Below are 19087 nucleotides of genomic sequence, written 5' to 3'. Positions count from 1 at the left end.
GGCTACAACAGTTGATGATGTAAAAGACATATTATGTGTATTTAAAAAAAATAATAGCTTAATACTCTGAAAGCTGGAGGATTAAACTTTTGTTTTTTCATATTTGTCCGTTGTTGGAAACCACTTATAACAGAAGTCATCTTTTGTTTTGGTATGATCTGAAGTCCAAAGATTACGATGATAGAATCTCCATCTTGGCAGAGTTTGAAAAGTGCAGTCGTTATTTTTCTTTCCCCAATAACAGAGGGAGAGAGAGGTGAATCAAAAAGAAGCAGAAGGTGTTGGGATGGTAGTTGGTGGTTAGAAATAGTGATAAAAAGTAGAGACTCTTTTGGGGCCCAACGCATAGCTCGCTCTCTCTTTTTATCAATTTGTTTTTTTTACCATTTCTTCTCCTTCCTCTTTCGCCAAAATAGACAATACACACATACACCCACACACAAACAAAATAAATAAATAAATAAAAGAGGAAAAAACACACACACACACAGAGGACATACAACTCTCCACGTCTTTTCCCTACATGCCTCCCACAACAAATATTCCTCTCCCCCTTTCTCTACGTGTTTTAAGATTAACCCATATCCACCCCTCGAAAAAATAAATAAATAAAAAAGATCAATCCATTTCTGTCTCTACATACACACGTACGTACACTTTCTTCTTCCTCCTCCTCCAGGGAAGACAGTCATGTCTGATCCTCCTCCTCCACCACACCCGCCAAGCTGACTCTGATTTCCCTTCCACCTTCTAATGGGAGGAGAGAATCATTGGCCATCAAGGCCTCGACCTATCTCCTCCCTCACCACCTTTCTTTCCCTTCCCCTCTTTCTCCATCTCCTCTTCTTTTTCTCCAACCTTGTCAACTTTTCCTCTGCAAAGGGTATCAATAAACCTCCTCCCTCTTCTCTCCCTCTCCCTCCTTCCCTATCTCCTTCTCCTTCTCCTTCTCCTTCTCCTTCTCCTGCCCCGTTCTTCCGACCTCACGATAACTATCTCATCGACTGCGGCTCCCCCCAACACACCAAACTTCCTGATGGAAGAACCTTCAAATCTGATGCTGAATCAGTTTCTTTCTTACAAACCGCTGAAGATGTCCAGTGTGCGGTTGATTCCATTTCCCCCAATATCTCATCTCTGTCTCCTCCATCTGCGTTTTCTTTGTACCGAACTGCCAGGATCTTCCCTGTTGAATCTATCTACTCTTTTTACGTTTCGAAACCAGGCTACCACTGGGTTCGTCTCTACTTTTATCCTCTCCCTCACCCTCTTTACAATCTAACCTCCGCTGTTTTTAGTGTCTTCACTGATCACGTTGTCCTCCTTCGTGACTTCTCGGTTAATGACACTAGTTCTGTTGTTTTCAAGGAATATCTCATCTCTGCTACCGGCAGATTCTCCCTCTTTTTCGACCCCACAAAGGGCTCCTACGCCTTCGTCAATGCTATTGAGGTAGTCAGTGCTCCTGAAACTCTCATCTCTGAATCAGCATCTCTGGTTCCTCAAAGCAATATCAATGGCTTGAACAGAACTGCTCTTCAAGTGTATTACAGGTTAAACGTTGGAGGCCAATTAATCAGCCCTAAAAATGATACGTTAACCAGGACGTGGTTTCCTGATGAGGAAATTAATGTTTTTCTACAAGGAGCTCTCAATGCGAGTGTCTCACCCACCACCATCAAATATCCGTCTGCCAAAGGAGGAGCTACTCCTGTCATTGCTCCTAGTTTGGTTTATGCAACAGCGGAACAGATGATGGAAGCTCAAGTCATGAACCCCAATTTCAATCTTACGTGGATTATGAGTGTTGATCCTGGTTATGATTATTTGATCAGATTGCATTTCTGTGACATTGTCAGTAAAAGCCTTAACGATTTGGTGTTCAACGTGTATATCAATGGCTTGGCGGGGATGCTACCTCTTGATCTCTCAAAGCTCACCAGTGAACTTTCCACTGCGTATTATGCAGATTTTGTGCTGAATTCATCTGCCATTACAAACGGTTCTATCATGGTTCAGGTTGGTCCTGCTCCGAATGGTCCAGCAGGGAAGGCTAATGCGATTCTCAACGGATTGGAGGTGATGAAGATGAACAACATAGCAGGGAGTCTAGATGGTCTTCTTGACATCCATGGGGAGTACCACGGGCCTGGAGAAGTATCAAGAAAAATGAGGCTAGTTGCGTGGATTGGACTGGGAATGGGGATGATGGCATTGTTGGGTCTTCTTCTGGTTTTTGTTAGGTGGCATAGGAGGCCTAAAGATTGGCAGAAGCAAAATAGCTTCTCCTCATGGCTCCTCCCTCTTCATTCTACTCGTACTAGCTTCTTGTACAGCCTTAGCAGCTCTCGCAGGTCAGGCATTTTTAGCTCAAGGAAAAGCAAGAGCTACTCTAGCGTCTTCTGCAATCAGGGTTTTGGTAGATTCTTCACTTTCCACGAATTGCAAACCGCCACACAGAATTTTAATGAGAAGGAAGTGATTGGTGTTGGTGGGTTTGGCAAAGTTTATCTTGGAACTTTAGAGGACGGAAAGAAGGTTGCCATCAAGAGAGGCAGCGCAGGTTCGGAGCAAGGCATCAATGAATTCCAGACAGAGATTCAGATGCTGTCTAAACTCAGACATAGACATTTAGTATCACTTATTGGCTTCTGTGATGAGCGCCAAGAAATGATTCTTGTTTACGAGTACATGGCAAACGGTCCTCTCCGTGATCATCTATATGGAACCGACACGAAAAAGCCTACTTTGTCATGGAAACAAAGACTTGAAATTTGCATAGGAGCAGCTCGCGGGCTTCATTATCTCCACACGGGTGCTGCACAAGGGATCATTCACCGTGATGTGAAGACTACAAACATCCTTCTTGACGAGAATCTTGTTGCGAAAATGTCTGATTTTGGGTTATCAAAAGCAGCAGCCATTGATCAAGGGCATGTAAGCACAGCTGTGAAAGGTAGCTTTGGGTACTTAGACCCAGAATACTTCAGAAGACAACAGCTGACTGAGAAATCAGATGTTTACTCATTTGGTGTAGTTCTTTTTGAGGTATTATGTGCAAGAGCTGTAATATTGCCAGGTTTACCCAGAGAGCAAGTTAGTTTGGCAGAGTGGGCAATGCAGATGCACAGAAAGGGATCACTTGAGAAGATAATCGATCCAAAAATCTCCGAAACAATCAGTCATGGATCGTTGAAGAAATACGTGGAGGCTGCAGAGAAATGTTTGGCGGAACAAGGTGTTGATAGGCCATCCATGGGAGATGTGTTGTGGAACTTGGAATATGCATTGCAGCTTCAGGAGGTTTCAACTCAGATTGATCAAACAGAAGATAAAAGTACTGTAAATCTCATTGCTTTCGAGGAGAAGAAGATCGAAAATGAGGTGTTGGACACGAGTGTTTCTTCGGTCAGGGATGATTCTCAAGTATCTTCTAGTCCATTGTTCTCTCAGATTGCCAATTTCCAGGCAAGATGAAAACTAAAAAAAGAAACAAGTTAGCGATGTTCATAGAGAAGTCCAATGGATTGAGTCGAAGCGAAGAATGGGGAACTGGAGATTCTTTATATACTTGATTGTTTTTAGATTTTGTTTTGCAGATTCAACTTTTTTATTTGATTTTTTTATAAAAAATTTTCCTTAATTTTTGCTCTTGGGATTTGTTTTTTGTTTTTTTTTTTCTTTTGATATGTTAATCAAAGGTTGTTGGTTAGTAAAGAAAGCTATTCATCACTTCATATTAACATCTCTGTAATGAATTTCTTCTGTTCTCTTCTTATATTTTACTGACAGAATAACACCTCTAACAGTAGACCATAACCACCCCCAGATCATTACATCTTAAATATATCTTAAACATGAATTAGTATTTACAAACAAAATTTAAAATGAATTAGATTGATGGGTTATATTTAATCTTTAAAATTATCAGGAAAGAGTTTAAATCTCAATAAACTAAACTTGAACTCTCTTTGGTTAAATGTTACTAAGAAATTTAATGGGTAAACGCAAAAGATGAAAATGAAAACAAAAATTCCTGTTAATTTATTTCTATCTTAATGAAATTTGTAATTCTGAATGTAAATTATTTAGAAAATGATGATTAGATCTCACAATTTTACTATCCTTTTTTTTTTATTATTATTTTATAAAAAGTCTTAAGTAAATAACAAAAGTATATTAAAAAAATTTAAAAAAAAAAAAAAACAAATGCAGACATCTCTTCTCTGCCCAAAGTAACAAGGAAAAACGCAGAGTTTGTAGAGTTTTGTTTCAGAGCCAGAGACTACCACGGGAAGAAGACCCAATCATGGGGGAATGCCAAATTATATTAGACGACGAAGATTGGAAGAAGCTGCCGACACACGTGGCCCTTCGCCATTCATCTTCCAAATCGGAAAATCAACTTCAAGAACAATCACAACAACAGAAATGGTCCATGGTTGTAATCAGAGACTGCCTCCCAAACCACGACGACGATTTGTCCATCTTCCCTCCAATCCACCATGAAAACCTCCATGTCCTTTCTTCGTCTTCCTCCTCCTCCTCCTCTTCCTCACTCTGGTGCACTCAAACCCAGCATTCTCCATCGCCATCTTACCCCACTTTCTTATTCGCAGCTCCCGACTCCGATCACGATCCGCAGTTTTCCTCAATACCCTCTGATTCCATGGTCCCGGTGGTTGGCGACGGGGTCAACGGCTGGTGGAATGTTTTGCGTCTCAAAATGTTAAATATTGTCTCCTGGTTTCTGGGCTGTAAAAGGGGTCGTAGCAGAAGGACATTTTGGTCGTCGTACCCGGCCATCGGCGTGGCCGCGTTGGTCTTATGGTGGTGGGTGTGCGCCAGAGTTCGACGACGGCGGAGGAAGCGGGAGAGTGTAGATCGTTTGAAACTGATGATCAAAGAGAAAGACGAGGTTTGTTTTTATCACTGTTTGGTGAAAATCTTTAACCTGAATATGGTTTTAAGGTGTTTGTGAAAATGCCAAAAAGAAAAACTCAAAAATGTCTTTTTTTCTTCTTTGAAATTTTTCGTCTTTTGCTTGTGCAGAAGATTATGCAGCTATTGAATCAAATCGCTCAAATGAATGAAGTATTAGTGGCCCGTCACAGAGTCCTTACTTCAAAGAATTAAGCAGAGGAGCCATGGCATTGGACTTAATCTTCCAAGGCTATGGAGGTTGACGGCAAGCCGCAATCACCGCCCAGTTTTGGAGTTTGGAGCTGGAGCTCTCCGGGGAGTCAGAGCTGATTGAATCATCCCACGTGGGTATTGTTGCTATGGGCTTCTGGCACTCCAGGGGCATTTAATTCCTTATACGTTAGTTTTTTTCATAGGAAATTTCTTTGCAAATCCATCAAGAAGCATTAGTTAGCATATAATCTATGAATTACATGGAAGAGAAATTATACTAGGATTCCCCAGATGTTATTTGTTGGTGATATGTGTAGATTGAGATCAGTTAATGAAAGGGTTGTCGGGTTGAATGGAGAAATTCCTAACTTATCCAAAAAATTTTAGTATGTGATAACATGCGCCCAGACTTCATCCAATCTAATGAGTGTTATGAACAAATTGATGTTCTGCATTTTGAGCTTCTAAGAATTGAAAATCAACATTGGGAAATGATCCCATTAAGCAATAGTGATTGCCACCTATTTTGGACATCCCCGTTTAGAAAAAAATGAAGTAGAAGATATTACATAACTTTATAAATAAAAGTTCAAAGCTATCATGGTATCGTCCTCCATCCCAGAAGGTCTATTTTCACTGTTGAGTTTAAAACAAAGGCTATTTTCAAATAGTAAAATGTTTTTTAAAAAAGAAAAAGAATAAAAGAGCCAATTAACTACACACTCGTTATGTCTTTATGTTTGGTAAGTAGAACAACACAAACAGTGTAAAATCTACCCAGTAAATCATGAAACTCCAATCCATAATTGTTATAGATAATATTTATAGGATTACTATGAAACACCAAATCAACCAAATTAACAGCCTTCCATTTCAATCTCCAAACTCTAATTTGCTAATGCTCTTCTCAACAGCTGAAACCAATCCTCTCAATTATCTTTTCACTTTAGAATGATCTGCCCTAGAAATAAAATTCCCAGCATCTAAGATTCTGTTCACTCGCTCCCAAAGGATGCGAGAACCATGCTGGTCAACACTTCCATCTACATTCAATTTCACCTAATTCTGCGAAGGAACTTGCACAATTTAATGACTTGAACAACATACAGATTAATCACTTGATAATTCAGACTTCACTCACCATAACAAATACACAACTTTCAATCTATTCTTTTATAATGACAAACTTCAGGAAGCAGAAATTTTACAAAAGCCTTGATACCCAAATATTCAATCCATAATAGTCATCCATTCCCTAGATTGAAATGGAGAATCCTGCCTGCCTGACATCAAATATTGTCACCTAGGCTTCCAGCCTTGCTCCACATGCACATGAAACAAGATCACCAAAATACACTGCATCATCACTTAAACCAGACATACATGCAATCATCATGAGACACTTTTTGCTTCTCAAGTCAAAGCTTTGAATAAACAAAACAGCTTATGCTAGAGTGTGCTGAATTTAACTAAACGCTCTATATCTAATCAAATCACCAATCATATGAGGAAACAAGTTGACATCCATAACTTTACTATCATCTCATGTGCGTCATGCTTAGACAACCTGATAACGGCAAAATTACATATTGTGTGCACCCATGAGAGCTTACTGCTAGTATACATATCTCAAGCAGGAAGGAAAAAGAACAAGAGACCACATACATAGCTGTCAAACTATGAGGTCATGATACAGTAAGCATTACGTCAGTTACAATGTACCAAGTCATAAGCAGGTAACTCAAACACACTTACATCTATCAAACATAAAACAGATATTGTAGATTGGTTCCCAAAGGACTCTAGCAAAAATATAGCCATGAGTCACCTCATTCGATCTTTATGCCAGAGCTTGGTACTCCAGCAAATACACAACTCCCATCCATGTTTTCTGTTTTATCAAATCCTTGAACGTTCATAACAGGATCAAAGGTGGAAAATGACTCCTGATGTCAAGAGCAACAACCCAATAAAGAAGATCCCAATTCTAGTACTCTAGTTAAAGTCTAGAAAACTGCTAAATATTAGATAGTAACATTATTAACACATAAAACTCAGATAATCTATATACTAAAAGAGTAAATATGTGTTCAACCCCTGTAAAATTAGAGGGAACTAAAGGAAAGACCAAACTATCAAAGAGCTGGTTATGAATTTCCTTTATAATAAATTACCAGGACATGTTGTAAAAACAAGTCAATGAAAGAATTCTTATAGTCTGTTCTCAAGAGCAGTACAGGACAACAGATGAAACAAAAATTACTTCTAAACGTGAAACTGTTATCAAATCTCAATCTGCTTTTCAACTGAGAAATTGCATTACCTATAGACACACCAAATATGTTTCTCACTCACTAGCTATGTGATTCACTTTTCCCAATTGTTGATAGGCGAATATCAAACTTCTCTACAGACTCCAATGGAGTGGTTGTCTCATTCCTGATCCTTTTAATCTTGGGACTCAACAACCCCCTGTGCCCAAACCCATAGAGTTTAAGCACCTGATTATCTGCAAAATTGAAAGCCCTCTCCATGCTCTTCAAGCACCTCTCTACTGCATAATCTGCATAGCTTCCGCAAGGCTTGCAACCAACAAAATGAGTGACAAAAGGCCACCTCTCATCCCCCAGTCCTGGATGATACTTCTCTAACATTTCCTCATACCTATCTACCAATCCCTCCCAGAAACCATGCAGATAGTACTGATTTTCGACAAACACCTTGTCCATCCACTGATCCTTCTGTGAAAGCAGCAAGTAAATAAGTGCAGACTGATCATCAGCCTCAAAAGCCGGTCTCCCCTTCAAATTTGCAGTCAAAATCCTCCCAGCCTCCTCTCGGATTGGACCCTTTGGCCCCATTGGTGCCCATGCATCCAACAAATCCAATGACCACTGGCAATTTCTAAACAGAAAACTCCCCGTGTTCAAAGCAATCCATGACTTTTGTTCGAATAGCAAGTCAGGATACCCATGGATAACTAAGTTATAGTTACTGTATTTTGCTAAGGGGATCTCAAAAACCATATCAGTAAACAAGGCATCACTGTCCATCCACCAAATCCACTCTACCTCCGGGTGAGACAACATCAACTTCCTAATCAAAGGCAGCTTTGCCCAATACCCGGCAAGCTCCTTATCCAAATGGGCCAAGTTATACACAATTTCTATCCCATGAAGCCTACAGTAGTCAATCTTATTCTTAACCGATTTCAACAAATAATGATCCCCAATTGGATTATCACAAGGTTTTGGGGGCGATCCAGTAACGAGGAGAATCCTAGCTTTGCCGTTGATAAAGTTAGGGAACTCAGGGTTTTGGCTCAGCCATACCTTGCGTTCCTCATCCCAATTAGTGATCTTCGGACCCAGTGTATAGGTGATGTTGGGGTTGATCTCGGACTCGGCAAGTTCATCAGGGTCGTTGGGGTCGGAATCCGATCGAATCTCCGCGAGGATCCGGTTTGTCTCCTCTATAAGATTCTGATTGATAACGTCGGCGTCGGAGCTTCCTAGATTTCCGACGCCGATGGTGCCGCGGAGGACAAGGATGGTAACAAATCCGCAGAGAATCGTGATCTTGATATTGTTGAAAGTCTTATGGATCTGTCTTCCACGCGACATTACTCCAATCCCACGGCCCCTTACGCCATTAGCGGTGGTGGTTGGCAAGCCGGCGGCGCCACCGCCCGACGAGGCTCTTTTCTGGGCCGTGAAATTCTCTTGACCCATAACTAAACTTCACCCTCCGTTTCAGTGGAATTGAATGGTTTACAGAGAGAGATCCGGGTAGTGCAAATCCCTCTCTTTGTAAGGGATAAGACTCGGCTAAGCTGAGATCATGAGGAAGGAGAAACGGGTTTAGCAGGTTTAGGAGTATGTATTGATATAGCTCTGCATCGTGTGATTTTGGGGGGTATATATTTGTAAAAGAAACAAGAAATGGATCTGCTTTGTTGGATGGGGGAGATGAAGGGAAGAGTTAAACCCTAGAATTGGATTAAGGGGGGTGGTGTTCTCGTCATGTGTGGAAGGGCAGCTTCAGGGAAGGGAGTTGCTGGAGCAGACAAGTGTCTAATCACCGACTGTTTAGGGTGGTTTTAATTATTTGTTTATTTATCTTAAATGAAGGTTTAAAATTATTAATTTATTTTTACATTATAAGTAAATAATGATCATGGTAATTAAATTATAATTAGTAAGGCACGAGATGGGACCCACCAATCCAGTTTCTGTGAGGATACACAGAACGCACAGCTAAGAAAAGGTAATTAACGTGTTGATTTTCTCTCAAAACAAACATTAACGTGTTGATTTGTTGAGTTAGTTGTAAGAATAAGAAAGATCGTGGTTCGCCACTTTCTTTTTTTTGAAGAGAAAATCTGATTTGATTTTTGTGAAAAAAATAATTGAATAATTTTTGTATTACGGTATTAAAAAATTTATGAGAAAAAAATAAAATAATTTAATTTAAATTTAAAGCCCAATAATAATTTATGGCATGTGAGTGTGTTTGCTCGTCTCCATGTGCCGGGTGGTCTCCACTCACTTATTTGCAAATGCTTTCGTCTTTTCTGTTTCCATTTTTTGGGGCACCAAAATGAATTTCTCGTTGGCTACTTATATTTAATCCATGACAGATTATATTAATCAACAAAAGTTATAATTCTTTTCAATCTACCTCTAGTTCTCATCTTAATTTATGTGATTTATGCTTTAGGTTTGTCAGCAATACACTCTAAAAGATAAAAACTCTTCTCGCTTCTTTATTGGCTTAACGTCACTAGTTATCGATAGATCGATTGAGTAACAAAGAGTTGATGAATTGTAACACGTACATAATACGCACTGAAATATAAAAATAATAATTTAATCTGATCTATTTATATTTAAAAATTATATTATAATTTAAAAATTAAATTTAAAACATAATTAACAGCGAATTATCAAATTAAAATTACTCAAAAATATAAATACTTTAAAATTAATATTTAATGTTCAACTCTTTAATTAATAAAAAGTACAGATAAATTAAATAATATAAATATGTAAAAAAAATTTAACAAAATTTTAATAGAGAATTCAAGGATCTTTCTTTTAATGTAGGGCTGATCTTTTAATTCTTTTCAGTCTCTTTTCGAAAACCCCACACAAATATATATATATATATCATATATCATATATATATATATATATATATATAGGTGGCATGGCTGGAGGAGTTCCTTTTAGACTCATCCATTTTCCTTTTTTTTTAAATTATTTAACACCTAAGTATTTACATATATATCTCATATATATATATATATATTTATCCTTTTTAATTATTATTATTTAATAAAATAACTTTATAAACTAATTTAATTTCAAATTAAATTTTATAATAATTTCAATTATTATAATAACTACGCATATTATATTATTACACTAATAATATAATAATTAAAATATAAATATTAATTTTTTATTTTAAAAATAAAAAATTTAATTTGTTTATAATATTAATTATATTCTCGGTGCTAGTAAATAATATAATAATATTTTATTTAGATTAAAAATTTTATTTATTTGATTAAATTAAATTTTCTAATTTAATTCTCAAATAATTAAAATAATTAATATATTTAACAAAAGTTAAAACACTCATTAGTGTGCGACCTCATAAGTTCAACACTAAATCGGTAACAAATTGGTCAAATCAATTTACTAATTAAGGTTGGCATCTAGCAACACTTCTCAACGACCGGATAATATGAAATGTATAATTACTCTCAAGAACCTACTAAAGAAATATGTAATATTTTCTTCAGTCATTATTGCTTTGAATTAACCCTAAAATATGATTTAACCGTCAAATCCCAATAAATAACCAATTATGTTTCATGTCAATTATAATTGACTAATGAATGACATAAAAAACTTTTTTCTTCTTTCATTCAACTGCCCTGACCAAAGTTTTAATTTATTTATTATAATAAATGACAACATAGAGCTTAAACTTATTACCTAAATTGACAGATTCCGTCTTGACCAATTATTAATTTTACAAGCATTTAATCACACTCAATATCTTTGTTATGTGACCATAGGTGTTCAAAATTAAAGTATAATAAATGACTAATCAATTACCATGATGATTTCAAGTCTAAGAAAATTTGTACATCTTATCAAAATAAGAGAATACTCTATTAACAGTTTAAGATAATATTAACCATTAGAAATTCTAAATTGGGTTAGTTCAATGATCATATCTCCATATGCATCATCTATATATGTGATTTAATTAATGAGATCAACTAATCTTTATCTTATAAAGACTATTACATATATATTAGTCTTACCGGATCATTAATGTCCCATTTTGATGATCAAACAACTAAGAACATTTTAAATCAAATTATAAAAAGTTTTACTCTCATTATCAAGATCCCCATCTTGATATAAAACTTACAAATTTAATTAAGAACTTTATCACATAAATTAAACGATATGATAATAAAATATTATTGCTATATATTAAAATAAATTGTCAAATAATAATGTATTCAATATATTACACGAATAATTGGATTGTAGATATAACACTTATATCCCCAACAAGAAGAACTTCGAAAGACATGGCCTCATCCTATAGTTTTATGCCCTTCTCAAACTCCCCCTGTTTTACTTTAATTATGAGTACATTATAAACTACCCCATCCACCCAATGAGATTCTTCCTATATGCTCAAATAGCTCAACTCCTCAAGAGCTATATTTATCTTGTCAACTCTATATAAGATAAAATTCAAATTATAGTAAAACTTACAATTAAGAATAATTCATCCTCAATCATCTCTTGTCATTGTTTTGTTACCTTTGGTGAATGACCTTGTCAAATACAAAACTCACAACAATATAATGGTTCATTCACTCTAAAACACAATGTGACTTTTTCATCTACTCAATAACTTAAATTGATTCCTTGACTCTTCTAGTATTCTATGGACGTGGGTGCAATTTTGTATAACCTTATTTCTATCATCACATTCAAAGTTTCAAGAACAAAGCCTGATGGATTTCCTGTAAGATTTTTCTTACAAAGGCACCTAACAAATGAGTTGTATTAGAGCAAATTTGGTATGACAACCATTGACTTAAACTCTTGGATGACATTTTTTGCTTTTTTGACATTCACTTAGACCTTTATACAAAAGACTTCTATAAACACATGGTTCAATGCTAAATAACTCTTACTGCTATCTTAGCATGTTATTTGGTGGAAAGAGTACTACTTATTACAGTCACTATGAAACACTTAAAATTGTCTAAGTTCTTGAAAAAACTAAATGCATCGTCTTCTCTCCTCAGTTTAATGAAATTCTCGATTACAAGATTGAAATATTATTCTTCATTACTCGAACTTCTTTCGAAACTTGAATATTAATATTTTTATAGTTGTATGCTTCTTTTTAACTGTCTGATTGAATTTTTTATATTCTAAAATATATTTTACATTCTTTCACGACCACAAGAAAAACCTCAATATTCTTTTCGTAAGCTCTTCGTGTTTATAAAAATCAATTCTTGAATAGAGATGAACATGAGGGCGACTGACCTATTAACTTACCCAAACTTACCTTAAATTATATGGGTAAAATTCATAATTAACGGAGAAATAGATGAATATAGATAGAAAGTTATAAACTCGAAACATATACAATGTGGATATAGATTTAATGATTTACTTGCCACATACCCTGTAACACCTTGCTTTTTTTTTCTTTCAGCGGTGTTATCTCAATTATATTAGCATACAGAATATTCGTATCTCATTTCAAATCAATCATACACATAAAGTAAATACTGAAAACCAATTACTCGATTTTTAAAAAAAATTCTCAACTGTGGACGTATCAATATAGTAGCTTACGAATTTCATAAATCCTTATTTTTACACATGAGGTACATTGCTACTAAATATGTAATTATCCCGTTTTACTAGTCGTAAACTCTGCTCCATTTTCTCTATACATTAGGTTCAGAAACCTACAACTTCGCTCCAGTCTTCAGTCCTACTTCATCTGTAATTGATAGGGAATGAGTACAACTCAGCACAGTAAATTTAAATCACAAAAATAGCATGGAAACCCAATTAAAAACTCATTCCTTTATGTTTTCCCTTTCTGTTATATTGGCCATGCATTCTTTTCTACCCACAACCCCTACTACTACTCATCTAACTCTACTGTAACTACTACATCTCTTTGATGATAAATTGTCAATTATACTAGGTGTAGTCACCCCATGATACCACCCCCTCAGCCCTAACTCGGCCACTCACCCACATTGTTACCCTCATCGGTCACTAATATCGGCGACCCTTTTTTTCTTTTCCACCACTCGACCTCTAGCTGGCCACCCACACACACACCGTTACTGTTTTCTTTCGTCACCAACATCAGCAACTCATCTCGTTACCAATATGGCAACCCCCAAATATCACCAATATTGGCGATCGAGTTACCCTTTTTAAGTGACGACAACCAATATCGGCGTCCCAATCTCGACCACCATTAATGCAACCTCACCCCATCCCTACTCAATATGCCACACATACCTGCATACTTAACCCACACGCCAGTCATTTCAATTTTAGTTATTGTCAAACAACCAACATTTCTATGCAGTTTTCAAATTTACAAGCATAGTTACATATTATACACCAATACACATCCACACAAATATACACACACACACAACCTTTACATGCACCCGCTCACTCTTTGCTAACCTTCATCCCAATCCTCTTTCTCTTCCACTCACTTCACCCCTCACCACACTTGACTGCCACTGCCACTCTTTCCAACCATTCCCGCTCTCAGTCCCTCTCTTCCCTCCTCTCTGTGTTCTTCGGCTCACAACAGTCTTCTCTTTATTACTATCCACTCACCTCATCCTGTTAAAAAAATTAATAAAGTTCTTATTTTATTTTTAATTCAACTTAAATCAATTAAATTTTAATTAGTAATTTTTTAATATTGTATAGTTATAATGTTATTTTATATTTATTATTGAGTATTATGTGTAAATATTATTTTAATTTATATTTTATTTTGATTAGAATTTAAGATTTTTACTTAAAAATAATTTAAATATATTATAAATTTTTTTAAAATAAAACAACGAGTAAATAAAACTATTATCTGATAAAAAATTTTACTTATGAGGTAAGTGATGGATAAAAATTTTTCTAACTTGTATCGAATATATGTTTATATTTTTATTCTATACCTATTTTATAATATCTCTAGATTTGAGGGGAAAAAAATATATATATAAACTTGATTTAGACTCAGACTGCAGATTATGTAGACCAACAGTCAAGTTTGAAAAAAAAAAAAAGATATTATTTTGCAGATTAAAAAAAAAAAAAAAAGAAAATGACGAATGTTTTGGTTTCAAAATTGATAGTTAGCAACAAAAGCCATATTATTTTGTTCTCAGAAATTGATAGGTGTCTAACATTTTTACTGCTTTGTTGATGAATTACGAACAGAGGAAGACTTGATTGATAAGAGTAATAATTTTATTAGATAACATCTCCCACCTCTCTTATTTTGAACAAAGAGCTCTTAAAATTTTAAATTGTATAAAAAATTGATTATATTTTTATTTAGAAATTAAGAAAATATATATATATATATATTTGAAGAGAAAATAAAAAAGAATTTTATGTTTTTTAAAGGAACAATCCTTTATTCCTAAAGATCAAATATTATATATATTATTATTAATTTTGTCATCCCCATTAAATAGTTTTTTAAAATTAAAAAAAAAATGATAATTCATTTAAAATATTTTTTAAAGAACCAAAAACTCCTCCAATTGGAAGAATGTGGGTCCTTGAGAAATCTTAAATAAAATTAATTAGTTAAAATAGAAAGAAAAAATAAATAAAACAAGAGGTAGTTGACGCGTAGAGGCGGCCAAGCTAATAACTGTCCTAAAACGTCGTGGCTTCGGTCCCGGTCTCTTCAATAATCTATGTGAGAAGGAAATACCGGATAACGACAAATTACAGGGTAATTTAAGCGATATCTTCGGGGCATTACCGTAAATTCACTATCCCCGTTAATATGGACGCCACCCGCGAATCCAAGGCCTCTTAAAATCTCTGTTTCATATCGTCAGATTCACTCAACTCTCCCTGGTTCTTCGATCGTTCGCCGTCAATCTCTTCTCCTCCGATCGATTATCGGTAAAATTTCTCGTCTCCTGTGTATGCAACACTCATCTGCCTAAAATGCATTATTTAATAACATGCCAGACGATCAAGATTGTGTGTTGATTGTATCAATATAAGTTTTTCTTCTTTCTTCTTTTGAGTTAGTTTTTCATCGTTGATTAGGGATTGTTCTGCGACCGATCGAAGAAGCTCGGTTGAGTTGGTGATTCTTGACACGATGAGTCACGTTTTCGAGGGCTACGAGCGTCAATATTGTGAACTCTCTGCCAATTTATCGCGGAAATGCACGTCCACCGGGCTCCTCAATGGAGGTATTGACAGATGGCTTATCTCTCTTTCTCTTCTTCAATGTGGTTAAATGTATATGGTTGATGGTTGATTGTTGTTGAGTTTTCTTATTTGATTTTGTTTCCGAATAATCGTTGTACGTTGGTGAATGGTGTTTTGAATGGATCGTATCTCCTGCTCGTGTTTAGCCGTCGTTAAGTTAAGAAAACCAGCTAAAGTGATGAAGCCAGTGTGAGAAATAGTGAAAGAGCGAATAGTATATAAGCATGGGTCTGAATTATTGTGGTTGCTACCTTGAATTGAGCTTTGACAAAAGTTTCATTCATTTATCTCAATCCTTCTAAGAGTAATTCACATGCTTCTCTGTTCAATAATTTTTCTTGTGTGTCAGGTTCCTTTTGCGTCATTCATTTACCTCAATTCTTAATTCACATGCTTCTCTGTTCAATACTTTTTCTCATGTGTCAGGTTCCTTTTTGCAATCCAATCGTTGATGTAAACATCTTGATTCTGCCCAAGGAGAATGATAATAATTCTTTTTGAAAAAAATATTTAGGATTTGAGAGAGCTTATCTCTATTTCATTTGTGTTTCCTGTTTACATCCGGCATCTCATACTAATATACTGTTTTTTGTTAATGTGGTTTCTTTTTCTGAGAGTGGACGGTAAGTTGGATTTTGTTGGTTCGAAAATGCACTTAAAACACACGTGTATTATTGTTGTAAAGGAAATTACTTGAGATTGTTTCAATCGATTTATATTTCATTCCTGTATGTAATGCTAGAGTACTTTATGTAGCATTATAAGAATCAATTTCATTCCTAAGTTCAGAATTGTAGGAGAAATCACTTTGGGATTATTTGCTATTTTATTACTTTATTTAATTACTAGAATTTCTTTACGTACATAAATTGAATTTGACATAATTTTTATGGTTGAATCAATTTTACTCTTAATTTTATTGTCGTGAGATGGCCTCTTACTTCTTACTTAATCAAATAGGAGCCAGGAATACATCCCAAATAAATATAAAACATGTGTGGAATTGAATCAAACATGAAAATTATGATCAAGTTCTACATTAAAAGGATATTTTAGAAATGAAGTAAAGAATACGATAGGAATTAAATTGGAGTTACAAAACGGCCATTACAATTTTTATGATTGTTCAAGTATTTCTTATTTATTTATTTATTTATATCATTTTTTATTATGAAATGATGTAGTCACTGGTAATGATTTCATGAATTCTGATTTGTAGAGCAGAAGAAGCAGAAAGTTTTTGAGATACAAGCTGGGTTGGATGATGCTGATGCTTTGGTATCATAGAAATTTAAGTTGTGCCACTAATTTCTATTCTTTTTTTTATGTTATTGCAATTATAGTTTGGTCTTTTTCCTAAATTCCTTTAGATTCGGAAAATGGACCTTGAGGCCAGGAGTTTGCAGCCAAATGTAAAGGCCGTGCTTCTTGCTAAGTTGAGAGAATATAAGACTGACCTAAACAATTTGAAAAATGAAGTTAAAAGAATCACATCAGGTAATGCAAATCAAGCTGCCAGAGATGAGTTGTTAGAGTCTGGAATGGCAGATGCATTGTCGGTATGTATATCTTGCCTGTTGTGCATCTATCCCTTTTTTTTCCTGGTTATTGTTGTAAACCACCATTCATCTGACCTTGCTTTACTATGTTATGCATACTTGTACATTCCTCTTTACACCTCCAAGAAAATAAATCCCTGGCTCTTTTCACAAAAAGAAGGTGGCCCAGAATGGCATTGTTAGTCTGACCTCAGTTGGTTGTTGGTTTACTTATCTATTTATTTTTTTAATTGAAAGAGATGTTCCATTAAACATAACTTGTATGTAATGTTTAACTTTGACTTCAAAGTTCTATCTGAATGTTTCTTGCAAATTCTAATCTTCCATATAAATACTCTCTATTCTCAGGCTGAATTGATTTCCTTGGTGTAGTTATTTATTTTCTTCACTTCCTGAGTTATTTTTTTATACGCTGCTGCTGGACTGTTTCATTATACAATTGATTCAAACAGCTATCTCACAACTTTTTTGGGTATGGTGGGAGGAGGGAGTGGCTGTCTCAGAAGCAACATAACCTATAGTTGAAAGAGAGAATGTCAAGCTGATTTTTTATTTTGGATTCTTATAAGCTGTCTGAATCTTATCAGTTGCTTGTGGTGCATTTTAAACATTTTTTAGAACATTTATGGATGAAACAATAGGTTTCTACGGATCAAAGAGGAAGATTGTTGATGTCAACTGAGAGGTTAAATCAATCCAGTAACAGAATCAAGGAGAGTAGAAGAACAATGCTGGAAACAGAGGAGCTTGGTGTCTCTATCCTCCAAGATTTGCATCAACAACGCCAAGCTCTACTACATGCCGATACTACTGTATGCAGTTTCTCATTTTCCTTTTCAATTTCTTCTAATGTTTTCTTGATGTTTTATGGCATAAAACGTTTGTTGCTTCTTCTACAGATTAATGTTTGGATTACAATTTGTTTATTTAATGTTTTACTTGACTACTGGAAGCTTCTGTTTTCTCCCTTGATCTCATCCTTACAATCAGCCATAACTGTGGATATGTTGTTTATGGCACATCATCCATGTTCCCATTTTTCACCGTTCTAATTTTATGGCACAGCTTCATGGAGTGGATGACAATATCAGCAAAAGCAAGAAGATCCTGACAGCAATGTCGAGAAGAATGAATCGGAACAAATGGATTATAGGCTCAATTATCACTGTCCTGGTTGTTGCCATTCTTTTGATCCTTTATTTCAAGGTGATCCATTAGGCCTTGCTTGTGTGCAATGGAGTTGAAGTCAATTGTTCCCTCAAATGTCATCTGAAAAAAACCTGAATTGCTTGGATGTTGCTCATTGGTGTTTGAATTTTTGTCTTGCTTTGTGTTTCATATTGTGATTCACAATTGGTAACATAGCCATCCAAGAAGGAATTTGCTAATGTATCTTTTAACATATAGAGAAGTATAACTATGCGAGTATGTAGTTTTGGAATGTGGGAATTCTTTATTTTTTGTTGTGTAGAATTCAATTATATATATATGTATGTATATTTATTGCCTTATAAGACCGATGAATGTCACATATATATATATGTATATATTATATTTTATGGATGCCTTAAAGATGTCAACATATACAGCTTGATAGAATTAACTTTGAAACAACTAATTAATAATTATTATCTTTGTTAGTTTGTTTTTGCGAGTCTTTTAGTCTAATGTTCGGAATTAATTTAAAAAAATAAAATAAAATTAATGTATAAAATATAATTTTTTAATTTATAAATTTTTATTTAATGTAAAAATTAGAAAAAATAGGTAGATGATGAAATTAAAAATAATTTTAAGAAAAAAAGGTAAAAATTTGGGTTGTGGGTGTTTTTTTGA

The 19087-nt window shown here is 35.1% G+C and overlaps 4 protein-coding genes across 7 annotated transcripts; 3 read left to right on the top strand and 1 right to left on the bottom strand.

The window, feature by feature from the left end:
- The first annotated feature begins 469 nt into the window (after positions 1 to 469).
- Positions 470 to 3735, top strand: LOC110820398 (Protein kinase superfamily protein). The gene has a single exon (XM_022049848.2). The coding sequence runs from the start codon at positions 754 to 756 to the stop codon at positions 3475 to 3477; it is 2724 nt and encodes a 907-aa protein (XP_021905540.1). The 5' UTR covers positions 470 to 753; the 3' UTR covers positions 3478 to 3735.
- A 456-nt stretch (positions 3736 to 4191) lies between these two features.
- On the top strand, positions 4192 to 5577 carry LOC110820400 (uncharacterized). Its single transcript, XM_022049849.2, has 2 exons — positions 4192 to 4918; positions 5053 to 5577. The coding sequence occupies exons 1-2, from the start codon at positions 4310 to 4312 to the stop codon at positions 5134 to 5136; spliced, it is 693 nt and encodes a 230-aa protein (XP_021905541.1). The 5' UTR covers positions 4192 to 4309; the 3' UTR covers positions 5137 to 5577.
- A 407-nt stretch (positions 5578 to 5984) lies between these two features.
- LOC110820517 (putative xyloglucan 6-xylosyltransferase 5) lies at positions 5985 to 9227 on the bottom strand. Of its 3 annotated transcripts, none has more exons than XM_088211791.1 (2): positions 7460 to 9227; positions 5985 to 6503 (listed from the first exon to the last, which is right to left on the bottom strand). In XM_088211791.1, exon 1 carries the CDS (start codon positions 8865 to 8867, stop codon positions 7491 to 7493), a length of 1377 nt encoding a protein of 458 aa, XP_088067917.1. In that variant the 5' UTR covers positions 8868 to 9227; the 3' UTR covers positions 5985 to 6503; positions 7460 to 7490. The 3 variants fall into 3 exon arrangements, with proteins under 3 accessions (XP_088067917.1, XP_021905697.1, XP_021905698.1); XM_022050005.2 differs by having other exon boundaries at positions 5985 to 6452; XM_022050006.2 differs by lacking the exon at positions 5985 to 6503 and adding an exon at positions 6654 to 7082.
- A 6010-nt stretch (positions 9228 to 15237) lies between these two features.
- Positions 15238 to 18692, top strand: LOC110820580 (vesicle transport v-SNARE 13-like). 2 transcript variants are annotated; one of them, XM_022050092.2, is made up of 6 exons: positions 15238 to 15374; positions 15525 to 15673; positions 16912 to 16970; positions 17063 to 17251; positions 17893 to 18063; positions 18317 to 18692. In XM_022050092.2, exons 2-6 carry the CDS (start codon positions 15580 to 15582, stop codon positions 18467 to 18469), a joined length of 666 nt encoding a protein of 221 aa, XP_021905784.2. In that variant the 5' UTR covers positions 15238 to 15374; positions 15525 to 15579; the 3' UTR covers positions 18470 to 18692. The 2 variants fall into 2 exon arrangements, with proteins under 2 accessions (XP_021905784.2, XP_021905785.1); XM_022050093.2 differs by lacking the exon at positions 15238 to 15374 and having other exon boundaries at positions 16917 to 16970.
- Positions 18693 to 19087: the final 395 nt, after the last annotated feature.

Source organism: Carica papaya, chromosome 9 (assembly GCF_054855325.1).
Source record: "Carica papaya isolate Zhongbai chromosome 9, ASM5485532v1, whole genome shotgun sequence".
Lineage (NCBI taxonomy): Eukaryota > Viridiplantae > Streptophyta > Magnoliopsida > Brassicales > Caricaceae > Carica > Carica papaya.
The sequence above is the reverse complement of the archived record's forward strand: the minus strand, read 5'-3'. Positions and strand labels throughout refer to the sequence as shown.

Excerpts from the sequence above, each read along its gene's own strand:
- LOC110820398 (XM_022049848.2), top strand. The coding sequence starts at position 754 with ATGGGAGGAGAGAATCATTGGCCATCAAGGCCTCGACCTATCTCCTCC.
- LOC110820400 (XM_022049849.2), top strand. The coding sequence starts at position 4,310 with ATGGGGGAATGCCAAATTATATTAGACGACGAAGATTGGAAGAAGCTG. Across the intron at positions 4,919-5,052 it reads TGATCAAAGAGAAAGACGAG|AAGATTATGCAGCTATTGAA; the intron begins GTTTGTTTTTAT and ends TTGCTTGTGCAG.
- LOC110820517 (XM_088211791.1), bottom strand. The coding sequence starts at position 8,867 with ATGGGTCAAGAGAATTTCACGGCCCAGAAAAGAGCCTCGTCGGGCGGT.
- LOC110820580 (XM_022050092.2), top strand. The coding sequence starts at position 15,580 with ATGAGTCACGTTTTCGAGGGCTACGAGCGTCAATATTGTGAACTCTCT. Across the intron at positions 15,674-16,911 it reads CACCGGGCTCCTCAATGGAG|AGCAGAAGAAGCAGAAAGTT; the intron begins GTATTGACAGAT and ends TCTGATTTGTAG. Across the intron at positions 16,971-17,062 it reads TGGATGATGCTGATGCTTTG|ATTCGGAAAATGGACCTTGA; the intron begins GTATCATAGAAA and ends AAATTCCTTTAG.